Here is a 21837-nt window from a genome sequence, read left to right as displayed (position 1 = left end):
ATCGGATGCCTGTAGTAACATCCAGTGCATTAACCTACTGTGTAGTAATTGACTACTCATCAGAAAGGTTTAAATATAGATTTCTGATCCCCATACTAGTGTTTGAAACTTTTGAATACTCCACACAATTGCCAATAGTTCTTTTTCGGTAGCTGTGTAATTTAGTTCGTACTTATTTAGCTACGGCTAGCAAAAGCTATGGTTCTGTGTTCTACATTACTCGGATCACATTCTCTTTGGAAAAGTTCGGCAGCAATATCATAATCAGATGCATCTGTCGAAATTTTGAACGGTTCGCCCATAACTGGAGGATGTAACATGGGTGCCTCAACAAGTGCTCTTTTAATGTTTTCAAATGCATCATTTGCACCTTATGCCCAAGTCCACGGTACTTCCTTTTTTAATAAATGTAAAATTCTGGGGTCATTTAACTCCTGCCCTCGTACGTACCAATGATAGTATCCAGCCATACCTTTAAATCCTTTTAATTGTCTTACATTTCTGGGTTGCGGACATTCTTTGATAGCTTTTATGCATTCAGGGTCTCGTCTAATTTCCTCTACCCGTACAATATGCCCGAAGAACTTAAGTTCTTTGTGAGCAAAAAAAAAAAAAAAAAAAAAAAAAAAAGAGATTTTGGCAGCTTCACCGTAATACCCTTCTCTTTAATTTTATTTCAGAGTCTTGCACAAAGTCAGACAATGTTCCTCCCAAGTAACTGATATTATTAGGATATCATCTACATATATTATCAAATCCTTCAGTAAGTGTCTCCCTAGTGCTTCATCTAACGCACATATAAATACGGACATAAATATGGACACAGAGGTATTAAGTCCAAATGGCAATACATTGAAATGATATGATTTTCCATCAAACAAAAAGGCTGTATACTTTTTGGATTCTGGATGTAATTTTATCTGCCAATATCCCGCGGTCAAATCCATCGTGCTAAAGAATCTTGCATTTTCAAATTTGGATAGCAATTTGTTGATATTAATTGGCCGGTTCCTCTCCATCTCTATATGTCAATTCAATGTACGAGCTTCTAAGGCTAATCGTACTCCGCCTGTAGCTTTCTTCACCACTACTAGAGGATTATTCATTATGCTTAAACTTTGTTCTATAATATTATTATCAATCATTTTGTTAATCTCATCTCGAACTGCTTCCTTCAAACTCACTGGTATTGGATATGGTTTGCAAAAGAATGGAGTGTCATCTTTTATTTTGAACTTACAAATATAGTCGCTGATATTACCTGGACAATCAGAAAATACCACTTCATACTCCATTAAAATTTTACACTAATCTCATCTTTGTTGATTGGTTAATATTAGGGATTCATTAACTTTGTCTTTTACATCAGTTTGATGTGTTCCTTGATCAACATTATTGATTTTTGGTGATAATTGTGCTGTAGCTGTTAATTGCAGACACTGGCACCCCGTTGCTTGTTCCTCCACGTGACTATTTGTCACAAAAGGTGTCCAGCATCTAATGTCCCCTTTACCAAAACAAAGAAGATGTTCATCAGAGTTTAAGATGACTTTAAACTCTAACAACCAATCTAAATCAAACAGTATGTCTCTATTAATATTCTCTGCTATCAAAAATGTTTGACAACTAACATATTTCCAATACTGCAGTTCACCTGAGTTTCGTATTTTACAAGTTTACCTTTTGTTCCCATTATCCCGATTATGTATACTCCAGTCACTGGCAATAACGGTAAGTGCTGTTTATTCTGTATTGAGTTAAAAAATGCGTTTGAGATGAGTGATACCTCACTTTCTGAATCTATAAATATGTTAACCTCGGAATTTTCCACTGTCCCTGCTATTATAGGTTGTGGGTTATTAGTAGCTAAGCTTGGTTCTTCAAGCAACAACCATTCCTTTGTGGGTATCTTGTGTGTAAAGTTAACATATTTATATGGAATACAACCTCCTAATGTATTTCCACGACCTGGGCCCTGGCCCGGGATCGAGGTCAAACAATGTTTTCCTCATTACTACTAATTATGGGTTGGTTACCGTAATGAGGTACTGCATTCCTATTTTGTGCTTTTTGTTTATTCGGTACAAATTCTTGAGAAGTTACCAGATCTAAATTTGAATGTGGGTGTGTGAGGGTACTGGTGTGTAGTATCTGTAAGTGCTTGTTCTTTGGAGGGCGACAGTGCCCAGTGGTGCAGAGAGTCACAAGCAGGGGCAGTTGTTGAGAGGCTAAGGAAGGTGTAGGCTGCGTGAGCCAAAGGCGGTTGCATAGTGAAGGATTTATCTCTATGTTTAATAGTAGTGGCACACAGTTTGAATAAGAGTGTGTTTATGTTTGTGCAGTGTGACACAGGCAATAAATTAAATTTTACCAGTTCTTAATGCATCTCCATCAGTTAGTACCACACCATTGCATTTAACAATGAACGAAGTCTCGATTTACACGGTCAACTAAAACAAGAGGAATGTAACATAATAATCATTAATTAACCCACATAATCTCCAAGGAGACGGGAGCTTGTAGGTGCTTCTTTTGATAATTACTGTTACAACTTTTCTTATTGCACTGGTGTACTTTTGCTAAGTTAGCCTCATGCCTTTTAAAATTATTCCCGCTATTCTTTTTATAGTTTGAACTTTCACTTTGGTGTTAAGTTTCATTGCAGTCCTTATTTACTGCATCAAGTGCATCAACAAAAGACAATCCTCACATAGATGGGCAATCACCTAATTAAAATATGTACCAATCCCTCTTCTTCCATTGGCTTATCTAAGTACTTTGCTCGTGTTAAATGCCAATTCAAATATTTCCTCATAGTATCCCAAGTATTATTGTAATATTTTGGGTCCCAGAGATCTGATATAAACTTTTCTTGAGACCAGTATTTCTTTTTAAGTTTCTTTTGAAAGTCCTCCCATGAGAAAAAATTCTCAATATTTACTGTACCTCAATCTGGGGCTTCTCCTAGAAGGTACCCCACAGCAAATCTGATCTTCTTAGAATCTTCCCAATTTTTTGGTAATGCTTGGTTAAACCTTTTTAAGAAATGGGTCAGATGTACATCTCCGTCCGGCTTGAATTTTGGGAATTGTCTAGATAACCCTGAATTAGCTCCCCATTGTAAATCATTCACCACTTCACTGGTTAATACCACATTAGGTGAAGTTACCCTATTTTCTACTTTGTCTTGAATATGCTTAAAGTCTCTCCACAGGTCTTCTATACCCTTCCTGGCATCAGTGAGTTCGGAAGAAGGAATAGGCGATACGTTCATGCATGTTATTCTCTCGTAATTTTTCGATCAATAATTCACCCAAACTGTTCCTCCAAATTAATTACATTTATAATATCACAGTTAGTTATTTTCTCTTTGAAATTTCTTTCTACATTATCTATCCGTCTACTGACACCTGTAATTTGCAATTGAATGACTGGCATTAACTCATTCTGCTTATTTACACTCTCCTGCAAAGATACAACCCATGCCTTACATCATTATACTTAATACTGTACACTTTTTCAAAGGATCCTAACTTTTCAATAAGTTCCGATTCCACACTATTACATTTGTTCTCAATCTTAAATTCTAACCTTTTTGACAAATCCTGAAAGGTATCACTGTTTCTGACTAAGGTCGGTAAACATATGATTTATGTGAGTAGTCAAAGAGTTTGTCAACTCATTCTTTAGATCTACTTTTAAATTCTCTACTTTAGTACTTATAGCGTCGAACTCAGTCTTCAAAGCACTCATACCTTCGTGCAGATTACTAAATTCTTCGCTTTGAGAGTCGACCTTGGCACTTAACAAACCTAAATTTGTTGTTTGAATATTTAGAGTTTTCCTCTGAGTATTTAAAGCTTCACTTTGGGTATTTAATTGAGAATCTACTAAGCCTAGTTCCTTACTTAGAGTCACACTTTGAACTTTGATTAAATTTACCAACTCAGCCCAGTGAGACACTTCTTTGTTAATTTTCATGGCCATAGTCCAACCTGTTGTATATTTTCCATACTCTTGTATGCTTTAGCTCTTGTAAGCATTTAAAACTAACTTTAAATATGATAACTACACAAATAAAGTTCATTCAACAGTATCTGGTACTACTTCGTACTAAAGTAATGAAGTTTTGTTTCACCCTCACATGACGTAGAATTCTCGTAGCGTAGATGAACGGATGTGGAGGCATGCCAGCACCAGTGAACATCAGTTGGTTCTGGTGGCTTCAGATGTATGTTGGTTTCCACGTCTACGTCCCCGCGACATGTGAGAGAGCTGTGTACTCCCCACACTGGCTCTTCTTGGTTGAAATGTTCTATGCGTATTTCTTCTTAGACAAATACATCGAAATCTTCTTTGCTGTTTTATCGTTGTGAATTTTTCATGTCTTCGCCATTTTTCATTCAAATTTTGCTCCATTAGATACATGAACATATTCCAATGTCTCAGAGTAAATCCCTCGTCATATTATGTTTGGTTGCTATGGAAACACATAACAGCAGCTTTTCTCGTTTTTGATTGAAAATTCCTGTTTTTTCGGTCCTTTCACACAGGTCGCCACGTTCTATCATTTTGATGACTTAAAGTGTGAGTGTGGGTCTGGGTTATACTGATTTATTTCCCCAAACCAGATTCCACTTCTTCACGAGATGACTTACTTGGGGTTTGCAGCCACTCTTCTTTACTGGATAGCTGGCTGCTGGAAACTCTCTTGACTTCTTCTCCATCGAATAACACTAGATACAGGAACTTTCAAGCCTCTTTCTACTAGTGAAATAAGTAGCCATACAAACTTTACGTTTTGTCAATCAACAGATGTATTTGACTTTCAAGTACAATAAAAATTCTCACTTTCAACATAATATGGAACTTCAGTAAGGCTCTCGTATAGTCGTATGTTAGAAACAAATTGATTTACATTCAAAAGAAAGTCTGCTTGGACACCATGACTTCCAGAAAAGGAGATTGGAAAAACGTCTTGCCTCTAACAAGGCTGAGTCAAGAGTCTATATGAGTTCTTTTTCAACTGTTCTTGTTTCACATAACAATAGTCAGTGACACAATAAGCACAAAGCTGCATATGGATTCCATGGTTTTTCCATACACACTCACTAACACATTTATAGATTGCCCGACGGGTACTTGTCAGTGCTGTTTGACCGTCGCGTCTCCGTTCTTCCACAGCGACTGATTTTAAACCTGCACACACAAACAAGTGATGCGCAGTAAGCAGTAGGTAGGATTTTACCATCCCACACTCGTATCTAGAATATCGTGTGGTCGAGATGGCAGAAGGGGGAGGGGGGGCGGGTGCAACTGTATTGAATCTTGTTTCTTTTTATACTTTTCTTATATACAAGCTATATGTAAACTGAATGACTTATAAACACTGCCAAAGGTAAATTAATGAGATGTTTTGTGGCAAGGATAATGTTTTCATACTGTTTAATATCTGTATGAAACAAAGTAAGAAATACGCTCTCCGATTTATTAATTCATGTATCTTCACCTTTTGGTTTCGTTTCGGAAAGTGGTAGTGCATGGACGTATGCTAGGATCTGTCGTACCAGCATTATTAAAAATGTGTATTTTTATGTTTCATTAAAAGCGTTATAACAGGTTATCATAAAAAGGAACATTTATTCAGACGGTTAAGACGTCAACTCCCTTCTGTTCATCATTTCATTCACCATCAAGATCCTGCATCAAGAGGTTCGGTGCAGACAAGAAGAATTTATGCAGTATATGGAGGAGCATTCCTGCATTGACATCGTCACAGTCAAGACTAAATATAATGAAATTAATGTGAAGCAGTACATAATGCAAATTATTTTTATTGACCTTGAATGTATTGATATTAAAGGTCAATTGATATTGATATCAGTTAAAGTTCACCAAGGATTGTGCACAGATTCATAAATTACCTTCAAATTTCTTTCAACTATTGTTTCCAATCAATTTTTTCCAATTATTCAAGAAATTATTAATACATTTCCATTGCACATACCTATTCATGTGGTATGCCACTAAAGTAAGTAACAATGGAAAACATGGTAGGAATATCAGAGGTTCGCTTACCATGTTTTAACTGACTAGACTTTGAAAGTTTTTCTTCTTCAGCAGAATCCTGGTTCACAATTTGTTGCTTCTGTTCTCCTTGTCCAGTCGCTACACTCTCATGACTGAAAAACACACAATAGAAGAAAAGAACATTAATTTTGGATACTTTCTTAAAACACATGGCATGAAATTCGTGTGTGTGTGTGTGTGTGTGTGTGTGTGTGTGTGTGTGTGTTGTAGGTTTTTGCTAAACTAATGGACAGAAAGTAACACAGACGAGGAGACAGTACGAAATAAGGAGGGCTAGAGTGGTGAAAGTTTATCTCAAGCTGCTTTTAGATCACACCATTGCATAAATAAAATAAAGCTTACTAATAGTGAGAAATGAGTGCTTAAGCATGATTTGATGGAACCAAAAATACAAACGATATACTCAAAAATTAGTGAAACTAACAATTTTATACACAGAATGAGTAAGGTTCTGTCTCATCATTCCTAGAAATGTTTTACATAGTAAACCCATTCAATTGTTACCAATGGTTCTGAGCACTATGGGACTTAACTGCTGTGGACATCAGTCCCCTAGAACTTAGAACTACTTAAACCTAACTAACCTAAGGACATCACACACATCCATGCCTGAGGCAGGATTCGAACCTACGACCGTAGCGGTCGCGCGGTACCAGACTGTAGCGCCTAGAACCACTCGGCCACTCTGGCTGGCGACCAATAACAAAATTAATGTACACAAAATAATTGAAATTTCATAATTACTGAGAAAATCTAGCTGAACAAGCTCTATTGCTGCCACCAATTCTGTTCCAAAATGTCCCTCAACAGCCTGGTCAACCATGGGCACTACAAATGGAGTGACAGGTAGTTTCTCTCGCAGAATATTAAAGATCTTGGAAAGACCTTCATCAGCAGAAAATATCCTCCCAACCTTTTCTAAAAAGAGCTCCCCATATCATATCTCTATGATTAACTAAGACTTCTCACACATGTATCAACCAGCCACAAAGTAGCATCTCCTCCATCAGTCAGTAACATCCACAATAGAAACAGCTACCTTTGTCACCACTCTGAAAGTGGAATATTCCCACCAACTCCACATACCTAATATCCTTTTTTGTCCTTCACCCCCTCCTGTTCTATTTTAGTATCAGATCTATAGATCAGTTAATCCTTGTCACTATCCTATCCTACCAAAGGCTGACCCACCTGTGAAAGCACTGCACAGTGTTCTATGTGGACATGATTATGAACAGTTCATCCAATGGATAAATGGACACCATGAAACTGAGGCCAAGGGAAAACTAGACCACCCTATAGTGGAGCATGCTGCCTAACATACTGTGGTCAAATTGAATGGCTACTTCATAACTCAGCTCTAACACCAGTTTCCCTCAATTACATAGCTGTGAAATCTAGCAAAAGAGATACTTCATCCCTACAGTACCTTTAGTGTTCATCTACCTTTCATGTTCATCACTACTAGCCCCTATCTTCCATCTCTGTGCGTTCTCGCTCTCACTCCCCCTTCTTATCCCTACACCAGTCTCACAATTCCCAGTTTATACATTGTAAATTTCTCTCTTATGTTTTTTCCTTCTTTTCTGTATCATTTTAATCTGTATCCTACACCCCCTGCTCTTTTTTCTTCCACTCAAAAAATCTCTTAGCAGTCTCCAACCTTGAGCCTGGATGCAACTAAATATTGCACACCAGGACAGTCTTTCATAAATGCTCTCATCCCCTCAAGCCTCATGAATTTCAGTACTAACTGCCCCACTTAAGTTTGGTCCTCAAACCAATCAGGTTGCAGTGTGTGTGTGTGTGTGTGTGTGTGTGTTGTCGTTATGGATTTTTCATTGATGTAAATATCTTACTACAAATACAAGAAGTGTTGAGTAACTGATTGGTACAAAAACAAAACTGAGAACAATGCTAAGCTTTCAGTCAAATCTCCCTGCACAGCTAGGAGAATAAACAAACATATATGTATATCTGCATGGCCACATTGTCCTAGTCAATTACATTGGAGCAGCACTGCAGTTTGACTGGGATAAAAGTTTGTATTGGGTGGAGACACAAAGGGAGAAAGGTGACTGGGGAACAAGACAGTGGGATGGAGTCAAGCTTGGCATGCAGATAGAAAGAGAGGTAGCAATCACACAGCATAGCAATGTGGCACTGCTGAGTTCACTCTGGTACAAGGAGAGAAAGTTACGTGTGGCACATAATGATGTGGAGGAGTATATTTTGATGGGGAGAGAGAACATCAGAAGAGGGAGACTATGGTAAGGATGGTGTAAGTGCAGAGTGAGTGAAGTGCAGAGCACAACAGGGGTGAAGCTCCATATGGGACAGGGACTATCAGAGATTTAGGCCGTGATGTCAGGTCCAAACATGTGTTGTAAGGACAATTCCTATTTATGTAATTCAGAAAAGCTGATATTGGAGGAAGCCAGATGACAAGGTGGTGTTAAGCAGCCAATGAAGTTGAACATTATCCGATCGGCAGTGTTTTCAAACAGTGGGTGGCCAACTCTGTTCTTGGCCACAGTTTGCCGGTGCCCATTCATTCTGGTGGTCAGTGGTAGGTGTCATATTCATACACAGGCTGTGCAAAATTTACAGCAGAGCTGGTTAATGATGTGACTGCTTTTGGAGGTGGTGGTACTTCTGACAGGATACAATATGCCATGATGGGGCTGGAATAGGATGTGCTGGGTGGATGCTTAAGGCAGGTCTTGTACCTTGCCCTTCCACAGAAGTATGACCCACATTATAAGGGGCCGGAAGGAGGTGCAACATATGGATACACAAGGATGGACAAGGGTATTTTGTAAATTGGATGAATTGTGAAATATGACTTTAGGAAGGGAGAATGGGAGGAGGAAGTGTTGCATGTAGGACGTTCCTTTGGGAGTGGAATGAACAGTAGTTAAAGCCATGACAAAAAGTATGGTTAAGTTGTTGCACCCCGGGTTGATACTTTTGCGGATATGGTATAGGAAATCTGTTTGCAAACCAGGTTTGTGTGGTGATGCCTGTTTGTGAAGGCTTTAATTTCGCAGCATCCATGGATGGCTAGGTTGCATGGTAGTGATTTTATAGTGTCAAAGGGGTGACAGTATCAAACAGGGAGTATTTTTGATGGTTAGTAATCTCGATATAGAGAGATTTTTATGCAGCCATCAAAGAGATACATCTACACCCACATACCTACTCTGCAAGCTACTATACAGCGCATGGCAGAGAGTGACACATTCCACTACTAATCATCTCCTTTCCTGTTCCACTCATATATAGAGTGAGGAAAACACAACTGACTAAAAGCCTCCATGTCAGCTCCAATTTCTCGCATCTTATCACATCTTTGGAAAGTCACTCAATAAAATGAAGCTGAGTATTCACCTTCCCTACTATCAACCTGATGTGGTCATTCCATTTCATATCACTTTGCAACATTACACCTAGATATTTAATAGATGTGATAATGTCATTTAGCACTCTGCTAATGCTGTATTAAAACATTATAGGATTGTTTTTCATACTCATATGCATTAACTTGCATTTCTCTATATTTAGAGCAAGCTGCCAGTCATCACACCAACTAGAAATCCTGACTAAGTCATCTTGTACACTCATACAGTGACTCCATGATGACACCTTCCCTACACCTTAGTGAAATCAGCAAACATCTGTAAATTGCTGCTCACCTTGTCTGTCAGATCATTAATGCATACAAAGAATAAGAGCACTCCTATCACACACTTCCCTGGTCATGTATACTTGCCATCAAGGACAACATACTGATTCTATTGCTTTAAAAGTCTTTGAGCCACTAATGTATCTGCAGACCTAAACCATATGCCCGGACCTTCATCAATAGTCTTAGTGGGTCACTGTTTCAAATGCTTCCCGGAAATCTAGGAATCTGCCTGTTGATTTGTAGCATATTGCGTGGGAAAATGGCAAGCTGAATTTTGCATGAGCGATGCTTTCTAAACCTGTGTTGACTTGTGAACAGAAGCTTTCCTGCCACAAACAAATTTGTTACATTTGACCTCAAAATGTGTTCAAGAATTCTGCAGCAAACCAGAGTTAAGAATATTGGTCTGTAATTACGCAAGTCCGTTTCTTATATATGGGAGTTATCTGAACTTTTTTCCAGTCACTTGGGACTTTGCACTGGATGAGAGATTCACGACAAACGCAAGCTAAGTAAGGGGCTAATGTTGCAGAACACTATGTGTAAAACTGAATTGGGATTCTATGTGGACCTGGTGACTTATTTGTTTTCAACTTTTTCAGTTTCTCCTCTATGCCACATATGCCTAACTCCATGTTCTCCATGCTGGAGGCTGTACAACAGTCAGACAACATTATGTTTGTATGATCCCCCCGCATGAATGATTTCTAAAATCTGAAATTTAAAACTCCAGCTTCCCTTTTACTGTCTTCTATTGCCGCCCTAGACTGGTCAATGAGTGACTGGACAGAAGTCTTCAGTCCACTTAGTGATTTTACATATGACGAGAACTATCTCAATTTTTCTACAAAATCTTTTGTCAAAGTATGTTGGTGGAAGTCATCAGATGCTTTGTGGATTGATCTTCTTATGGATGCAACAATTTCTACTATATTTTGTCTGTCAAAATGTACACATTCTTTTAACTGATAGTGCAATGATCTCTGTTTGCTCAGCATTTTCCAAACTGGTTATTAAACCACAGAGGGTCCTTTCCATCCTTACATGTCACATACATCCCCAGAGCATGATTTACATTCAGTTTAAACTTTCTCTGTAATTCCTCTACATCTGTCATATCAGAACTAAATGATGTTCATTGATTGTCCAAGTGGGATGCTAGCAACTGCTTAACTACTTTTTCTAGCATAAACACATGCATTTATTAACTTTAGTAACCATTGTCACTATAATGACATCATGATCACTAATCCTGGTCTCTATCCTGACACTGCCAATATGGTCAGACTTCTTTGTAGCTGCCAGTTTTAAAATAATTCCTTTGTGTGTGGATTGTCTAACTAGTTGTTCAAGGCAGTTTTCAGAAAATGTGTTCAAAAGTATTTCAGAAGACTGCCTGTACCATCTGCAGTGAATCCATTGGCATGTCAGTCTACACTCAGCAGATTAAAGTCGTCTCCAACTAATACTGCATGATATGAGTATTTCCACACTACTAAAGATTGACCCTCCTTGAATGATTCTATAACTGTTGTGGCTAAATCTGGTAGCCAGTAAAAACATCTGACAAGTAACTTGAGTTCACCAAGGCCTGCTACTTCTGTCCACTTAACTTCACAGTCAGACTCAATTTCAGCTTCGATGGACACAATATTTTGTAGACAGCAATGAACACTCCCTTTCCCCTATCATGGTATCTAATCTGTCTTTTTGATGTACGTTCCATGCCACGCTAAATATTTCAGAGCTTTCTACTTCGGGTTTCAGCCAGCTCTCGCTTCCGAGAATAATTTCAGCATGACAACTTTCCTGGAGGGCAAGAAGTTCAGGAAATCAGATATAAATACTTTTACAACTTACTGTTAAGATTTTTACAATCAAAGTGTCTCTATATTGTATGGATCTGATGTTGCTCTCTGCATATTGACTAGTGAGCGTTTGTCAGAGGACCTGAAACTACCACCTAGCCTAAAAAAATCCCCATGCACTCTTCACAAGTAATCCACTATTTAAGTAGCTGCTTCCTCTGTATAGTGCACTGCTGACCTATCAAGAGGAGTCCTACACCTCTCCACCCCATAATGCAGGTAGGTTGACAAATCTACAGCCACAATCAGCAAAGAATCAACGGATTCTCTGGTTGAGACCCTTCACTTGGTTCCAAACCAAAGGGCCCCGATCAACTCTGTGTACAAAGCTGCAAACTGTGAGCTCTACTTACAACCCACGAGTGAAGCCAGCAGCCTTCACCACTTCTGACAGCTGCCCGTAGGAAATGAAAGTGCCCTCAGAACCTAAGTGACAGGCATCACTAGTACCGACATGAGCAAAAACTTGCAGACTACTGCACCCTGCACCCCAGATAGCCATAGGCAGGGACCCCTCCACATCTTGGATGAGGCTTACCCACAGACATGTTAAGTGCACACTGGAATTCTTTCTGGCCCCGGATACTAATTGCTTTAGGAGCTCCATAATGTACCTAATGTTGGAGCTCCTAATCCTAATAATTAGTGACTCCCCCCATGTGCTTGCCCAGACCCTGCTGAAGGGAAGGCCATCTGTCCACTCACAGGGTGAACGGGCAAGGCCAGACGACCAGCCTCTACATTGACACTCTGACTCAAGCAACATGTCCGTGTAACAGCCCTCCACTCACCCTGCAGTAAGTGTCGATCCCCAATGTTGGGTATGCTGGAAGGTGTCTTGGCAGCAGAACCCAGGGACGAAACAAGTGACACCCGAGTTGTCTCACGTGACGCACCAGTTCCTCTGGTGCCACAACACCCCGAGGCAGCAGCCAGCAAATGGCTGACCAAGGCCGTATGCATCTTCAGCTGTCCGTGAATTATGGCCAGCTCCTCCTGCATCCGCACACAGCATGCATACACCCTATCCGTGGTACTACCACCAACTTGAGAATTTAACTATGAGAAAAACAGAAAAAGGTAAATATGTGACTAGCTTGTCTCCTGCTTTTTCACCAAAGGAGGCTGGCAGCTTAATGAGCTGTGGCCAACAGTTATGGTAATAGAAAACAAATGACTACCGCACTACAGATTGCATGAAAGTACACACTACCATTACTAAAACGTGACACTATACCTCTCAAATACAAGAATAAGCAATGAATTTAAGAATTAAACATAGAAAGTACACAAAAACTCGCAAATAATTTAACAATCAAAATGTTAACACAAACAGAAAAGCTAAATATGTGACTTGCTGGCCTCCTGGTGCTTCACCAATTAAGGGTGATGGTTGATTGGCCGTGATCAACAGCTACTTGCCATCCAAAACAAACAAACAAATGCCTAATGCACTACAAACTTCATGACTGAATCCATTACTGTACCTAAACACAGTATTATACTTCTCAAATACAAAAATATGCAATGAATTTAAGCATTAAACTGTGAACACAAGTAGAAAAGCTAAACTTGATAATCTATTGGTGCTTCACCAATGAAGGGTTATGGCTGATGGAAGGTCAATTTCCACAAACATGACATGCTGGGCAGAGGTGGTCTAGATGAAGTGGATGGGAGAGATGACATCAAGGTCACGCAGGAACGAAAATGTTGTGGCCGCGCATTAAGATCACCAAGATATCATTAATAAACATGAACCAGACCATAGAATAGGGTTCATGGGCTGCTAGGAAAGTTTCCTCTAAATGACCAAAAAGCAAGTTGACTTAGGAGGGGACTGATGACCACAGCAGTTAAGTCCCATAGTGCTCAGAGCCAAGACTTAGGAGGGTGCCATGCTGGTGTCCATGGCCGTGCCGCAGATCTGCTTGAATATCTTCCCCCAAAAAGGAAAAATAGTCGTGGGAAAGAATGTAGTTTTTTGCCTGACAAAGCTGTGAGACTTCACAAAGAAAGTTGTCGTGCTGTCATTTTCTGCAATCCTGCCAATACCTTTGATTGTGTAGAGCATGAAAGTATACAAGGGAAACTTAAAAAGTATAGCGTAAAAGGTGTTCCTTTGCTTGAATAGAACCATGTCTTAACAATAAAACAGACACATACATTAATAATGATACAACAGGGAAAACAGAAATTTCGGAGTGGGAAAACATTAAATATGGCATATTCACGGACATGCTCTCCTTCCTGTACTACAATAGTACATTTTATTTTGTCACCTCATCATTACTGTAGGAATATCCCTTACTTTATTCGACTATGTGACACACAAAGCTACACACACATATTGGTCAGGCTGGAGCAACACAAACAGCTCCATGTTTAAAATGTAAATCAGTCACCCAGTTGAGACGTGAATGCACTAGTTGGGCAAGGTGCAGTAGAACAGCGGAGTAAGAGAAATCGTTGCCTCAGCCCAGTGTTCACTGCATGGTATGAACACTTACGATACATACATTAAGATACGTGTGCCAGGTGTAAAGACAGCATGGATGGGAGTCTTGCAGTGTCATGAAAGCACCAGCATCAGATGTGTCGCCAAGTGGCCAGTTACCCATGATGCAAGCTTGGGGCAGCAACCAAAGTTGGTGTTACATGGACAGACTGGTGAAGCTCAGTTGATGGAAGCCTCAGTAGGGGCAGCTACTGTTCCATACCGGTAGGCAGTGACCGTAGCAGCGAAGTGTCCTGTCGCACAGCTAGATCGACAGCTGTGAACGGAAGTACTGCATGAGGGGTGAAACTCACTGTCTTAGCAGATGGCTGTAGTGAGTTGGGAGCATAGGGAACTACTAAGACAACTGTGCAGCAAAAGACCACCACACACTTGGCAAAAGGCCACCACACAGTCCCCCTCACCCCCTCCCTTCCGCGAGAGAGGAGCTGTGGTGTTGAATGTGGTGGCGGCAGCAAAGGCTGATACTGGTGAAGGGTTGTGTTGTGCCACTGGTGAGGTTAGGGGCAGTGGCATTGATGTTGCGGCTGTCAGCTCTGCAGGAGGGGCAGGCACTGCATGTCAAGGGGTCGGGCATGTGGAGGGAGGGGCGGCTAGCTGCCACTACAGTCAGTCTGCTGCATGACAGCGTGCAGTGGCATGTGGGTTGGGGTGCTGTGTCAGCATGGTGTCAGCCCATGTTCAGTGCTGCGCACACAGATGTGGGCAGACACAGGGCACAGTTGCCAGCAAGGAACTGTGGAGGTCAGGGTGCAGCAGCTTTGCAAGGTGGTGCTGACAAGGTGGTCACATTTTACAACTGAAAGCACATGCATCAGGTACAGTGAGCATCACAGAGCCTCCAGTGTTAGGATGGGTGCGCATGAAACAACGCTGGTCTGCAAGTGTTAGAGGCTATGAAGCGGTGTTGGGGGCATACCCAGCAGTTGATGGTGGTGGAGGGGAACTGCTGGGTCAGTCGTATGCTGCGAGAAGGGTGGAGAAGCACGGACATGAGCATCCTGAGCATCTGTGTTGATAGAGACAAAGGCGGCTGCTATTGCGGTGGCAGTAATTTTGGGTGTTGGCAATGCCTCAGGGCAGCGGATGAACCTGTCCTGTAAGAAGGTAGCAGCAACTGTCAGATGAAGGTAGGAGGCCCATTAAGTCCACATGAACGATGCCTGATATCTGGGAAAGCTGTGAAGGGGGCTCATACGTGACAGCTGACACTGGCGTGCTGACAGGCGAGGCAGGTGCGGGACCAGGTCCTGCAGTCCTTCTGAATATCTGGCCACACATAACACTCCATCACTAGAGCAGTGGACAACATATGCCAGAGTGCACCAGGCTGTGTAATCCGTTGAAAGTGGCCATGCAGATGGCCGCAGATACGAAGTGGCACGGTGAGCTAGTGGATACGTCACACCAGATACTGCTGTCGGAGCCAGGAGCCAGCGTGCATTGAAGGTGGACGCCCGAGGTAATATTCTGAGAGAGTCAGTTACGTTTTGGGTCATTCTCCTGGATGGAGTTAACTGCCTTGTAGTCGAGTGACAAAAGAATGGCACAGGTGCAGCTAAGACAGTCACTAACAACATTGTCAGTTCAAGCAATGTGATGTATATTGGTTGCAAATTTTAAGATGAACAACAGCTGCCGGAATTGACATGGGGAGCACTGATCTATGTCTTTGATAAGGGCAACCGTTATCAGTTTGTGGTCAGTGAAAACCATGAAAAGTGACGGGCCTCGACTGACAGCCAAAAGTATTTGGCAGCCTTGTATATGGCGAGGAGCTCTCTGTCGTATGCGCTCCAGCACTGTTGAGGGGGGAGAGAGCTTGCTGGAAAAGAAAGTGAGCAACTGCCAGTGTTGCCCAGGTGCTGCTGCAGGACAGCGCCAATGGCTGTCTGGCTGGCACTGGCCATGACGGCAAGGGGAACGCTGAGGTAGGGATGGGCGAGCAGCGTGGCACCTGCTAAGTCACACTTGGCAGCCAAGAAGCTGTCCTCCATAGCTTGGCACAGTCGATCATGCTGAAGATTGTAGCCCCAGCCAGCCTGTCACTGAAGCTACATAGGAGCAGCACTGGGTATGGGTCAGGGATAGTGCAGGTGTTTTCTTCCGGTAATCCTCGTATGGATGCCAGGATACTCTTCGTCCTTGGCGAGATGAAGGGCAGACACATACAGGCTCTTCGTAGGATGCAGTACACCAGCAGTGATGAGCTCATCAAACTTGGCCTTGGCGATCTTCAGTTTATGAAGTGCCAGGGGGCATGGTCAGCAGAAGACAGGTGGTCAGGTGCTCATATCGATGTAGTGAACAGTTGAAAGGCAGACCTCCCAAGGCACCAAGGCACGCAGGATGGGTGTGTGAGATCAGGGAATTGTGCCAGGAGGTCAGCATATGGACCAGAACATTGAAGAGAACAGCGAAATGAGTGGTGCACTTTGTTGATCTCCCATGTCGCCATCAATGATGTGCTGGCCAACATCAGGAAGCAGGTGGTAGTGTCCAATGAAGTTTGCTCTGATAATGGAGTCAGTGACGTCAGAGACAGTGAAGATCCAGGGCGGGTCCTCTTGCAGCCGAATTTGAGGCTACGATGATGAATGCCATATGTAGCGATGGTGGAATTATTTGCTGCCATCAGGAAAATGGTTGAGGTGGTGTAAGCATTCCATATGAGCGGCTGTGGGATGATAAACTACTTGGAACCAATGTCTATGAGGAATGGCATGGCACAACAGGTATCGTGAATGAACTTGCGCTGAGATACAGTGGAGCCAATGGGGACGCCTAATCCCAGCGGTCATTGGCATTTGGGTGCCAAGAGCAGAGTTCTCCGCAGGTTTTGGTGTTGGGACAAAATGCTTGTGATACCTGCATAGGCCAACCCCACTGCAAGGGCTATCAGCACAGTGGCTGGAAATGCAGCGCCAGTTGCAGTCTTCATCCCAGTGGCTGGGGCTGTGCAGTCAAAGAGTCTGCAGTCAAGAGTCTGAGTCAGGCGTTGCCATGTTGGCATGCATTTTTGTATCTATTGATCTCACTTTTAACATACCTGACATGTAAAGAAAGAAGGAAGATTAGAATTTAGTGTCACATCATCAATCATCTCATTAGGCAGGGGAGAAGCTTGGAGTCCTTTCCAGAAGGACCATTCTGGCATTTGATTTAAGTGATTTCCAATGCAAGTCCAAGGTCTCCTAACTGTACATCCCAGGTCTTTCCACTGCAACAACTCACTCAGTTATGTAAAATCTGCTCCTTTTTTATTATTTTATCTTACGAAAATGTATGTTTCATAATATACATAACTATTAATAATGCAGATAAATAACACCAAAGTATATTTCATGGTGAACATTCACATGGCATAGACTCAATCTTTCTCTCGTCGTATGTTATTGCCAAACAAATACTGTGGTGAAAAATTCAGCATATTCACTGCAAACTATCTCTAGCTCTTTAGAGAAATTCAGAAAGGCACTGCAAATAGGGAAGTGCAATCACAGCTAACATTAATATAATATAAAGAAAATAGTAGCACAAGAAAGAGAGCAAAAACAAACATTAAAAAAAACTAACCTCAAAGATTTTGTAGGACGGGAAGTATTTCGAAGAAAAAATACCTTCTCTGCTGTAGGATTGGGCCATGACAATATCCCCTTCTTGTCAACACAGCACAATGCCTGCAATCAAAAACTGAACTACTTTTTGCACTTGCTGAGAGTAAAAATAATCAAAAAGCCTTCAGTACACAGTATAAAGAGGTGTCAAAAGCAAAAAGTATAATTAGAATTACTTTCTAGCAACTTCCATTCCAGATGCTCATTCATTCACACATCTTGTTCTGTAAATCCTACTGTGCAGTAGGGCCTTCGGTGATGTGGAATTAGTCAAGTTACACATTAACAGGCAGACACAGTAACTGCTGACTACCTAGGTAAAGTATATTAATAACAATTTATGACTAGTGCCAATTTACTAACACTGATAACACTGTGCAGCCATGAAAATGTAAATTGAATGGAAATAGCCAATTCCTATCAATTCTAATGTGCTGATTATGAATATCACAAAGACAATTCAAAATTAGCTCTAGTTTTCATTTTACACTGTTTTATTACGGTGAGTTAATTATATACGGAGTTTTGTGTTAAATTTAAAATCAAATATTATAATGGTTTGTCAGTCACAATAACTAGTAACAATGGATTATATTATTGTCCCTGGTATTAATCGTGTGCAATATTTTGGATGTAAACGTTTTGATACCAATTTCAGTGATCTTTTTGTCTCCCTCCTCTTCAACTTCAGTGACTTTATTAATGCATGTGTAAGGGGCATTCAAAAAGAAATGAGCCGGAGGCATAATTACAGAAACCAATACCTGTATGTTAGAAGTACTAACCCTGGCTGTTGAGACACCTGTCCCACTGTGCCACAAGGTGGTGAATGGCTGCCTCACAAAATTCCCGGGTCTGCAATGTTAACCAGTTCCGCATGTACAGCTGGACATCGTCATCCGAGCTGAATCATTTGCCACTCAGAGCCTTTCTAAGAGGACCAAAAATGGCATAATCACAGGGATAACAATGAAAGCCCAGCGTTACTTGCAAACCTTGACCACCCTTCGCCAAGTGGTCAAATCAAAATGACCAGGCAATCTCACCCGTGGGGTCATTCTGCTCCACGACAATGCAAAGCCTCATACGGCCAATACAGTTGCGGCACTCCTGCAAACTCATATGGGAGGTTAACGGCCACCCTCCATACAGTCCGGACCTCTCTCCCTGTGATTATGCGATTTTTGGTCCCCTTAGAAAGGCTCTAAGGGGGCAAACGATTCACCTCGGACGACGACATCCAGCTGTAAGTGTGGAACATCATGGCCCTGGGAATTTTATGGGACAGCCATTCACCGCCTTAAGTCACAGTGGGACAAGTACTTCTAATATACAGGTAATGGTTTCTGAAATTATGCCTCCGGCTCATTTCTTTTTGAATGGCCCTTATAATAATTTTTGCACATTTGTTTCCAGATTAGCTACCAGTTGTTCAAGTTGACTGATACTGAAGTGAACAAAAATGCCACGAGTTTGTGTTAACAGTGCTGACACATTTTGCTGTGTGTGTGTGAAGAAGTGACATTTGCTTAGGGAAAAAAACACAGCAAATAACTCCATTGATTGAAAAAGCTTACAGTTGTTATTTTGGGTGCAAAATATGTGATCAGGATAAACCCTGGGCTCCACCTGTGATCTGCAACACTTGTGCCAGCAACCTCAGGAACTGGATGCATGGGAAAGGACATTCAATGCCCTTTGCAGTGCCCATGATCTGGCGTGAACCATGTGCATCACAAGATCCGGAGTTTCTTCCAAATATATCATCAACTGATGATGCACAAAAATTGTCTCAAAATGAGTTAAGTGATCTCATTAGAGATTTGGTGCTCTCAGAAGCTAAGGCTGAGATATTAGCATCAAGACTGCAGCAGTGCAGTTTTCTGGAAAGCAATGTAAATGTTTCAATCTGCCACAGAAGAGAGCAACAGTTAACTCCTTTTTTTAACATGCAAGATAGTCTTGTGGCATGTGTAGACATAAATGGTCTAATGAAGGCTCTCAGAATTAATTACAACCCTGATGAGTGGAGACCCTCTATTGATTCGTCAAAGTTTGTGGTGTCACCGCCAGACACCACACTTGCTAGGTGGTAGCCTTTAAATCGGCCGCGGTCCGGTAGTACATGTCGGACCCGCGTGTCGCCACTGTCGGTGATCGCAGACTGAGCGCCACCACACGGCAGGTCTCGAGAGACTTACTAGCACTCGTCCCAGTTGTACAGCCGACTTTGCTAGCGAAGCTACACTGACCGATACGCTCTCATTTGCCGAGACGATAGTTAGCATAGCCTTCAGCTACGTCATTTGCTACGACCTAGCAAGGCGCCGTATTCAATTGATTTTTATTATGTGAAGCATGTATCATCAAGACAGATGTTCTACAATTGTGGATTAAAGTTAAGTATTACATCATCTATGTACTTTATTTGCAATTCTCAAGATATTGTCCTGTTCCAGACCTCACGCCAGTCAGCATGTAATTAAACGCATGCATTTCGGCCTCCTCTAGAAACACAGTGTTGGCTCTTCTGCCAACACTACAAATTGGCGACAAGTCTTAAAAGGGTCTTCTTTTTTCTACTTGCTTAATTTACTTGTGTCATGGCTTCGCCACAATCTCCAGATGTACTGTCCGAATTTTATCGCTTGCAGAATCAGCAGACGCAGGCCTTATTGGATGCCCTTGGACAGCTCGTCCAGGGTCAACGTGCAATGCAAAACAATGCGGCAGCCGCCGCTCCACCGCTACCGCAGCCACAACATGCAGTTGCACCACCTTTTTGTCCATTTGATGCGGCACTAGAAAGCTGGACGGAGTGGTCACGCCAATTTGGATTCCATCTCGACGCCTACAGAATTCAAGGTAATGAGCGGCAACCTCACTTATTATCATGTGTCAGCGTCCAGACGTGTCCGACGCGACGTAGCAACTCTGTCCTACGACAAAATTTTGTCTGCATTAGATGCATATTTCAAGGAATCAGTCAATGTAGTTGCAAAAAGGTATACTTTCTTTCGTACAAAACGTACGGCCGGTCAAACTAATCAGGAGTGGGTTGCAACTTTGCAAGGCCTTACTACGGATTGTGCTTTTGAGTGTGAATGTGGACTCCCTTATTCAGATACTATGGTGCGTGATGCAATTGCACAGAACGTTTCTGATGTTCATATACGGGAGCAAATTTTGAAACTAGTCAATCCCTCCCTTCAACAAGTGATGGACATATTGGATAGGCAAGACACACTTGACTTTGCTCAGGAATCATTTGAAACTTCGCCAGCCGTGTGTCACATTAACCGGCCCGCCGGGCGCGCTGCACAGAACAGTAAACAGCCCTCGCGCTCGCCCGCGCAGCTGCCACCAAGATCTCAACCACGTGTCCCGCGGCAGCAAGCAAATGCAGTGAAATCATGCCCGCGGTGTGCTACTAGACATTCGCGTGAGAATTGCCCGTCACGCCAAGCTATTTGCTTTTTCTGTAATAAAAGAGGACATGTTCAGAGTGTTTGCCAGTAAAAGCTCCGATCGGACACTCACAACGATTCCAGGCCCTTTGCTTCGCGCCGGAATCGAACCAAGAATACTCAGGCTCGTGAACCTTCGCCCATGGACATTCATGTAGTTAATTCCACTCCGCCCAGTGCCACTTTGTCTACCAGTGACTGTGTTCGTCCCACAAATAGTGTGCGTCGCCGTCGACGGGAATCCCGTCAAGTCGCGAGTGCTTCTGTTCTAGTGTCAGTTCAAATTGCACGAGACAGTCGCTCTTGTCATCAGCAGGACAATAAACTTTTTGTAGATTTGGACATTCATGGCAACGTGATCCCATTCCAGCTCGATACCGGAGCTGCAGTTTCATTGCTCAATAAAGACACGTACAAACAACTGGGCACACCTCCCTTGCATGCTGCAAATGTTAAGTTAAATAGTTATTCCGGTCAGAATATCCCTGTGTTAGGACAGTGCAGCCTTCTTGCAACATACAAGGGACAAACAAAACTTGTGTCTTTTTACGTCCTTCGTTCTTCTTCTGCAGTAAACTTGTTTGGTTTA

The 21837-nt window shown here is 41.9% G+C and overlaps 1 protein-coding gene across 6 annotated transcripts in view; it reads right to left on the bottom strand.

Moving 5' to 3' along the window:
• The window catches only part of LOC124596296 (transmembrane protein 94), a 493514-nt gene that overhangs the window by 335527 nt on the left and 136150 nt on the right, over positions 1-21837 (bottom strand). For all 6 annotated transcript variants that reach the window (XM_047135396.1, XM_047135395.1, XM_047135394.1 and 3 more), the window contains 2 exons: positions 17741-17844; positions 6079-6182 (listed from right to left, as the gene is read on the bottom strand). In XM_047135396.1, coding sequence (XP_046991352.1) covers positions 6079-6182; positions 17741-17844 — 208 coding nt within the window. The remainder of the gene's footprint in view (positions 1-6078; positions 6183-17740; positions 17845-21837) is intronic.

Source organism: Schistocerca americana, chromosome 2, assembly GCF_021461395.2.
Source record: "Schistocerca americana isolate TAMUIC-IGC-003095 chromosome 2, iqSchAmer2.1, whole genome shotgun sequence".
Lineage (NCBI taxonomy): Eukaryota > Metazoa > Arthropoda > Insecta > Orthoptera > Acrididae > Schistocerca > Schistocerca americana.
This window is presented reverse-complemented; position numbering and strand designations above follow the sequence as displayed.